Source organism: Gekko japonicus, unplaced genomic scaffold (genome assembly GCF_001447785.1).
Source record: "Gekko japonicus isolate JY-2015 unplaced genomic scaffold, Gekko_japonicus_V1.1 scaffold4720, whole genome shotgun sequence".
Lineage (NCBI taxonomy): Eukaryota > Metazoa > Chordata > Lepidosauria > Squamata > Gekkonidae > Gekko > Gekko japonicus.
The window spans coordinates 56,525-64,808 of NW_015164347.1; the positions used below are offsets into that span (position 1 = coordinate 56,525).

The following is an 8,284-nucleotide window of genomic DNA, read 5'->3' on the forward strand; positions in this document are numbered from 1 at the left end:
TCCCTGTATAGGTGGCAGGCCCTCTTTGTTTTGTGCTGCTGTAAGCTGTTGGCCGAGACTGGAGACCTGCAACTATTGGTGGCAAGCATGGTGGCAGGGCAGAATTTCTCCGGCTTTGCCATAAGCAGGGCTATTTTTGGGCAGGAACGCACAGGAACGGAGTTCCGGCTGGCTTCAGAGTTGGCCACGTCCACTACACCCAAAACTTCTGTGTGCGTGGCTACATAGGGAAGGCCTGGAGAGTGACCCCCTCAGTGACTCCGAGGCAGGCAGGCCGGGGGGGGGGGGCCCTGAAAGGATCGGGGAGGCATTTAAATGCCTCCCTGTGCCTTCCCCGGCCTGTCTAAGGGTCGGTTTGTCCGGGCTCCCCACCATATTTTCAAAAGTCATGTCTCATTGGGTCCGGGCACCCAAACAAGCCAAGGGAAGGCACTTGCCCGGGCTCCCCGCAGCCGTGGGTGCCCGGGAAAGCCAAGGGAAGGCATGGGGTGTGGTCTAATATGCTAATGAGCTGTGCTGTCAGGGGTGTGGCCTAATATTCTAATTGGTTTTTTGCTGTTGGGTGTGGCCTATTATGCTAATGAGTTCCTGCTGGGCTTTTTCTACAAATAAAGCCCTGGCCATAAGTGCAAGTGTCTCCAGATGCGGAGGACCGTATTTTCAAAAGTCATGTCTCATTGGGTGTGGGAAACGACGTCAAGTCACAGCTGACTTATGACGACTCTGCGGGGTTTTCAAGGCAAGAGACGTTCAGAGGTGTTTTGCCATTGCCTGCCTCTCGACTTCCTTGGTGGTCTCCCATCCTTCGCCTCCGTGATCTGATGAGATCGGGCTATCCTGGGCTATCCAGGTCAGGGCGATGTTTCATTACAGTATTTTAAAGTGAATTTCATTGATCGATAAGAATTGTTTTGGCTTTTTTTTGGCTATTTTGTGGCAAGACTAATTTATATCATAAGAACATAAGAGACGCCAATGTTGGGTCAGGCCAAAGGCCCATCCAGTCCAACACTCTGTGTCACACAGTGGCCAGAAATACCAGGTGCCATCAGGGGGTCCACCAGTGGGGTCAGGACATTAGAAGCCCTCCTCCCACTGTTGCCCCCCCCCCAAGCACCAAGAAGACAGAGCATCACTTGCCCATCATAGAGCATCAGAACAAGCCTGTTAGTCTTTAAAATGCCACAAGACTTTTTTTTTTGCTGCAGTAAACTAACGCAGCCACACCTTTGAAATTAGATTTGCTGTAACTTGCACTACTATCAAACCTGCTGACTAAACGAATTTTTTTGCTGTACAGTGAATATTTGACCAGTATTTGACAGGCGAGTGGGCCAAATCCCTCTAACCAACCGACAGCCGACCTTCTCTCCCCCTTTTGGGGAAGGCTAGACCAGAAGGTCGGTAGCTTGGCAGTCTGAGACCCTAGTGCCGTGTGACAGAGTAAGCTCCCATCTCTGGCCCCAGCTCCTGCCAGCCTAGCAGTTTGAAAGCAAGAAATTGCAAGTAGATAAATAGGTACCACTTCGATGGGAAGGTAACAGCATTCTGTGCGCCTTGGTATTTAGTCATGCCGGCCACATGACCATGGAGAAGTCTTCGGACAGCGCTAGCGCTTTGGCTTGGAGAGGAGCACTGCCCCCCTAAGAGTCAGATTCGACTGGCTTTCAAGCAAGGGAAACCCCTTTACCTTTTTAACCTTTCACGTTCTCCTTGCAGCTGTGCGTGCAGAAGCTGAGGATTCTCATAGAAGATTCAGACCAGAACTGTGAGTCTGCGGCTTCGTGGAAGTGGGTTTGCAGCGGGGCAGTTCAGCTGGTGGGCAGGACTGCACTCTAAGCAAAGCCCTGTTCCACGGTGGCATTTGCTGTTCAAGATCCTTTCCTTAGCCACTGCAGGTGTTCCATTCCTTACCATAACTAGATTCATGCGTTGTCCACCAGTGTTGAAGTTTCGTTTATTACGGTCGAAGACCAGCAGAACCAGATATACCTAATCAAACAACTAGACATACCAACGGGACAGTCCTGAAAGTTCTGAAAGTATTTATATACCATGAAGAATACAATAAAAATGCAAGAGCTAGAAAATATGGTTCACCAAACCAGCGCTGTACCGCGATAGACTCTGGCGGCTGCACAGAATCTTGCCATTGCGGCCGAGGTTCCGGGCTCAAGGTCAGCTAGAAGGAAGGAGGCGTGCCATTCCTCTGGTCTTCCTGGAATTTTAGGGAGAACAAGTGGAATAAAAGTGCATCTGAGGTCTTCATAAAATGGGCAGCACAACAATACACGCCCAGCTGTTTAAGCTTCCTCATTGGCACAGGGGCCTAAACACGTGAGACTGCGTGAACGGTCACTGTATTGAATATATTTGGGGCTGGATCCGACTGACACTGCTGACTGACCCTGGTCTTCTGTTTTCTTCCCCTCCCCCTAGCAACCCAGGCATCACTGGGGGGGGGTTTGGCCATTTGGGTCAGGGGGCGGCAATGAGAAGGGTAGTCAGGTGAGACTGCCCCTCTTTCTTCACCGCCGCATTTGTAGGATCCAGTCCTTTGAGCTTTGCATGGAGATGCCACGTGAGAAATCTGTGCGAACAGGGCTCAGGGTGATAGTGCTTGTAAAGCAGAAACAGTGGACATCTCTCGCGGAGGAGAGATATTCTTAACTAGTGATGTGGACAGCGGAGAATATAGAACAATTCAAAGAAAGTAATCATCATATATTAGTGAGAGAGGCGAAAAAGAGGTGGCTGTTTGGCAAACGCTTCCTCTTTCCTGGGCAGGAAGGAACTTGGTTATGAAGATACTTCCTAAGGTTTTGTTTATGAACATCCTCTTTTTTATATGGGTGGCTGGCTGAACAGGGCTCAGTCCCTGCAGCAGCAGCAGAGAACGCAAGCAGAAGGAGCAAAAACCCTGAGGTCCAGTTGATGGTTTAATCCTTTCAAACTTCCCGCATTCAGGCAAACCCTTCAGCTTGACTGCCAAGGAGACTCTGTGATGTTTTGACAAACGTCCGGCCCCGTTCTAGAGCATGTTATTGTCTTGGCTGCCCTAGTATGGTTTTTCCCCCTGCCCTTCCTCCATGGAGCTTGGGGCACTCTGCCTTCTGCATTTTATCATCACAAGCCCGTGAGGTTAGATTACGCTGCATGGTTGTGCCATTGGCCCCCATGCTCCACGCAGGAGGCTTTGTGGCAGCCTAGGAATCCGGACCTTCGTCTCCCAGATCGTAGGTTGACATTCTGGCCACTCCACACTGACTCTGCACTGGCTGTCCTTGACCTGGAAGATAACCAGTTCTCCCCTACAGCTGGGCATACCCGGAGGAGGGGGGGATGGCAGACAATCCACTGTTTGGTAGTATTCTGGGAAGCTTTGGAGGAACTGCTGTGGTTTCGCTATGGGCGGATGACCCCCCCCCCCACGGCTGGGCAGCTAAGATAATTTTATATAGAAAAGAATTAAAAGTTGTGAGTTTCCCAGACACAGTGTTTCATGATAAGGCAGCCAGAGTTGCAGATTTGGCAGAATAGATACCCACATAACTGTTTGGCCTCGTTTGGTTCCCAAGGTAAGACATACTGTAAAATATTGTCTGTAATTGTCTCAGAAATATGGGGCAAATTAAAAATCCCGTCACAAGTCCAGGGTTATCCCTGTTATTTTTTATAACGAGCAAATAAAAATCAGTGGGAGAATTTTTTAATGTAAAACAAATTTGGATTTTTGACCTTGGAAGATCTATTTAAGAACAAAAGAGGGCTTCGGTCATAACGAAGTATTAGCACTGACGAGGGGGAGGCACCCATTCCCCTCTCTGTATGTTTAAAGAAGACATATTTAGTGTGTTTGCTTCTTACGTACGTACGGAAATCTGAGGCAAAGGCAGTTTGAAGCAGTCACTGGTAACAGTACTTTAAAAGGGTGAATTGCTCCTATTTATTCAGCACAGTTGAATCCGTAACTTGTTACACTATTTGAAACAAAGAAAATGAAAAGAAGTCTTGAGAGGAGAATAAATATGCTGGCAGCTGCAGAGATATGCATAGCTGTGAACTGGAGAATATGGAGCCACTGCCAAGGTCAGAGCGGGTTAGTAAAATCTGGTGTGACAAATTATCTGATTTGTACCCAGTCTAGAGATCTGCACCGAGCTCAGGCGTTGGACAGTTTTTCTCATTAGCTTAACAGACTGCAGAACCCCCAGTTAGATCTGCTTTAAGACAGACTCTCTGAGCGAGAATGGTCTCTTGAAGCACTCTGAAATGTTCAGCATCGTGTCTTTTGCCAACCAAATAAGCAGAGAACTTCTTTGAGTTAATGATTTCATTTAAAATTAAGCATAACTCTTTTTATTTGGTAAGAACTTGGGAAGTTCAAACAGGTACTAATTAATCCTACCAGCACAGGAAAAAAGGCATGCCACAAAAATCAGGTCTCCTTTTATTTCTCAAACTTAGCTACATACATAAGATTAAGGCAAATCAGGTTTTAGCTGATTGGCAGAATGCTGCCAAAGATTTGGAAGCCCCAGGGCTTTTTTTGTAGAAAAAGTCCAGCAGGAACTCATTAGCATAATAGGCCACACCCAGCAGCAAAACTCATTAGCATATTCAGCCACACCCCTGACTGCACCACTCATTAGCATATTAGGCTGCATTCCCATGTTGCCAGAAGTGTGGTCATCCAGCCACACCCACCTTTTGCTTCTTATTCTGTTGACCTTGTTTGTTGTCAAAACCCAGGGCCTTTTTTTGTAGCAGGAACTCCTTTGCATGTTAGGCCACACACCCCTAATGTAGCCAATCCTAATGCGTTCCTGCTGTTGGGTGTGGCCTATTATGCTAATGAGTTCCTGCTGGGTGTGGCCAACTTGAAAGCCAGCCGGAACTCCGTTCCTGTGCGTTCCTGCCCAAAAATAGCCCTGGGAAGCCCTGTGCACAGATGTCTCATCTAAGATCTTCTGAGCTGGGTCGCCGTGTTGGTCTGAAGCAACAGAACAAAGTTTGAGTCCGGTGGCACCTTTAAGACCCACAAAGTTTAGTTCTGACTATGAGCTTTTGTGTGCATGCCCACGTCATTGAAACAGACTTCACCAACCATTACATATAGGTAGAGAGAGGCCTTCCTGGCAACTAGCCCTCCACCACCTACATGTAATGGTTGAGGATGTCTTGTTTGAGAGCCAGTTTGGTGTAGTGGTTAGGAGCGCAGACTCTAATCTGGGAGAACCGGGTTTGATTCCCCGTTCCTCCACATGCAGCTGCCGGTGTGACCTTGGGTCAGTCATAAGTTCTTTCAGAGCTGTTCTCTCAAGGGCAGTCCTCGAAAGAGCTCTCTCAGCCCGACCTACCTCACGGGGTGTCTGTTGTTGGGAGGGAAAGGGATTGTAAGCCACTCTGAGACTCCTTCGGGTAATGAAGGGCAGGGTATAAATCCAATCTCTTCTTTTCTTCTTGTTTCAATGTATCTGAACAAGTGTGCATGCACACGAAAGCTCATACCCAGAATTAAACTGTGTTGGTCTTAAAGGTGCCACCGGACTCCAACTTTGTTCTAAGATTGTCTGTTCTAGAATCCACCAGCAAAAAGTCTGATGAGCCTCATACGTCACACTTTTTATCCTGAAGGTTACAGAAACAGAATTTAAAAAAAAAAAAAAATCAACGTGATTGTTCTCTAAAAAAAATTGTTCCCCAAAGGGATTATGAAGATAACTTAACAGCTGGACTAAGAATACAACTTGTAGCTCTCACCAAATTCTCAGAGCAAAGTTATGAGGCTAAAAATAGCACCTGTTCACAATTAAAAAGCAATAAATCTCCGTTTTCTTCTGTTATGATAATGAGCTGTCAGGTTGAGAAGCCGTCCTGTCGTTTTCCTGCCGAACCTACCTTTAAGAATACATAATTAAGGTGAACACTTGTGATTAGAGCCATGAATACCTGACCCTGGAAAGTAAGCCTGACGCCTCCGTTAACTTTCTTATGCCTGCTCTGCACTTGTAGAATGGCGGTCTTCCTTTATAAGGTATTCAGATTCTAAATTCCAAGGTGGCGTTTGTCCATATGTTTTTTCAGGATATTGTAAATTGTGTAGAATCCATGCAATTAGCTGTCCTTTGACTCAGGGATCAGTAAATAATGGGTGAGTCTAACCCAGAGGTGTCAGACATAAGGTCCGGGGGGCGGAAGCGGCCCGTCCAGGGCTCTTATGCAGCCCACAAGCAACTAGTGTAAGGGAGGGAACAGGAGAATGTTCGGGGGGGGGGGGACAGGCCACTCCGATTGGGGCTTCAGCACGGTGGAACAGCCTCGTCTGCAGCAGTCAAGCAGCGAGGGAGCGTCTGTCCAGTGCTGCACCACTGGCTCTCCAGTCTGCTCATGTGGGTTTTCCTTGGCACCTCCTTCCCAACCCATGGGGCCTTGCAGTGAGGGCGCACCAACTCGGAGCTTACCAGCTACTGTCCTTTAGACCGTTTATATCTCCAGGACCTGGCATTACGTTTTATGGCACACATGGCCCGGCCGGACAAAGTGACATTTGTCAGTGTCAGAAGTCCCAGTCCCAACCCCAGGTAAGGACTTTTGGTGCAAAACAGAGTGACAAAGTACCAGAGAGAGTCTAAAACTCACAGTAGCCTTGGTAGGTTGCCACCGGGTCTTTCAGTCTATCTCGACAGCCCAGGAGAGAAAGACCAAGCCTCCCGGCTTCTCAGGGAGCTTAACAAGAAAAGTCAGCCCTGCAGAGTGGAACCGCAGTCTTAGTGTCCCAAGACAAAACAGTTAGCTGGTAGGCGGTCAAGGGCCAGGGCTCCTGATCAAGGCTTTGAGGTTTATTGAAGGCAAAACCCACGACCGAGTAAAAATATTAAGTATTTATTTAAGGTGCAAAAATATTTAAAACGAGACTAGACAGTGAATGAATAAAACAAATAAACCTCAGCTTTTCCAGCATGGCTAAACATACAGAAGCAAGGTTCCAGTTACCATTCCAGGTTAACAAGATGTTCGCAACTTTAGCCAGTCCAGGTAGGAATCAAGTGGGATGCCGTTCTGGGAGCTCTTGAACCACTGACGTAATGTTGTGCCAAGTAGTCACAAGCTCCGTGCCATAGTGTGAGGACTAACTAGATTTATAGGAAAAGGGTCTCTGACTGGTCTTAGGCCTCTAGACTAGGGGCGGGCATTCGGTTAGTCCAAACCGAATGCACCCCCGAAAATGGCCCATTCGGACCGCTTTTGGGCTGCTGCGGGCTGATTCAGATTCTCTGTGCCACAGAGAAACCCCAAAAGACCAACCGGGGGGGGGGAGGCCAGTTTCAGCCAATTCCTGCATGCATGTGCAGCCTGCAAGGTTGGTGGTGTTGCTTTGCACACCTTCCTTGCTTGGGAGCGGGGAGAGAGAGTCAAACTCAACCCAACTCTACCCTGGCCAGACCTGCTTCATCCCTGGACTTCTGGTTGCACCATCAATTTACACTTGTTCTGGAGTGTGCCACTTGCTCTTATGGCAAACAAGCACCTCCCAAGACAATTCACTTTCCCTGAGATTCTCTGGGAGAGTCTGACTGCTGGGTGCTGCCTGCTTGCCTGCCTTAAGTGCTGCTGGCTAGGTGTCCCCTTTGGAAACAATGGAGGTAATGGGGGTAAACCTGTTTGGGTGCCCATAGAATTGACCCCACTGGTCCAATTGCTTTGGTACATGGGGATTGTGTGTGGAGAGGTTCCCGAAGCTACCCTGAAAATTTGGAGCCTCTCCCCTCCCCTCACAGAGCCACTAACAGCATTGTGGGGGAAAAGTAACTTTCTTTCCCACCATAGAGAACAATGGAGGGGATGGGGCAACCTGTTTGGGGGCCCATAGAATTGGACCCCCTGGTCCAATGTTCTTGAAACATGGTGGGTATCTTGGGGAGAGGCTCCAGCAGCTACGCTGCGAGTTTGGAGCCTCTCCCATAAACCTCCCTTCCTCCAGCCCCCAGAATATACCCTTTGTTTTCACCATTGACTTCAATGGCCCATAGGATATAATGGAGCTGAAATTGACATTCGGCTGGCCAAAAGACTTTGGAATCCGCTTGTACTGACGAAACTGACATGCGGGAGTCTTACTGCCGGCTAAAATTGATTCTGCCCAATTGGGCCGAATCCGAATTGGCCGATTTTTTTTTGCACACCCCTACTCGAGACCAACAAAGATACCCAAGAGGTGATGTAACTCTCTGAGTAGCTAGGCACATGACATCCGCGGATGGACAAGAGCAAGAGGAAGAGA

The 8,284-nt window shown here is 48.2% G+C and overlaps 1 protein-coding gene across 1 annotated transcript in view; it reads left to right on the plus strand.

The window, feature by feature from the left end:
* AP3D1 (adaptor related protein complex 3 delta 1 subunit) overlaps positions 1-8,284 on the plus strand; it is a gene marked incomplete at its 3' end in the record, with an annotated part of 67,455 nt that overhangs the window by 47,736 nt on the left and 11,435 nt on the right. The window contains exons 11-12 of the mRNA XM_015408878.1: positions 1,131-1,162; positions 1,720-1,768. Coding sequence (XP_015264364.1) covers positions 1,131-1,162; positions 1,720-1,768 — 81 coding nt within the window. The remainder of the gene's footprint in view (positions 1-1,130; positions 1,163-1,719; positions 1,769-8,284) is intronic.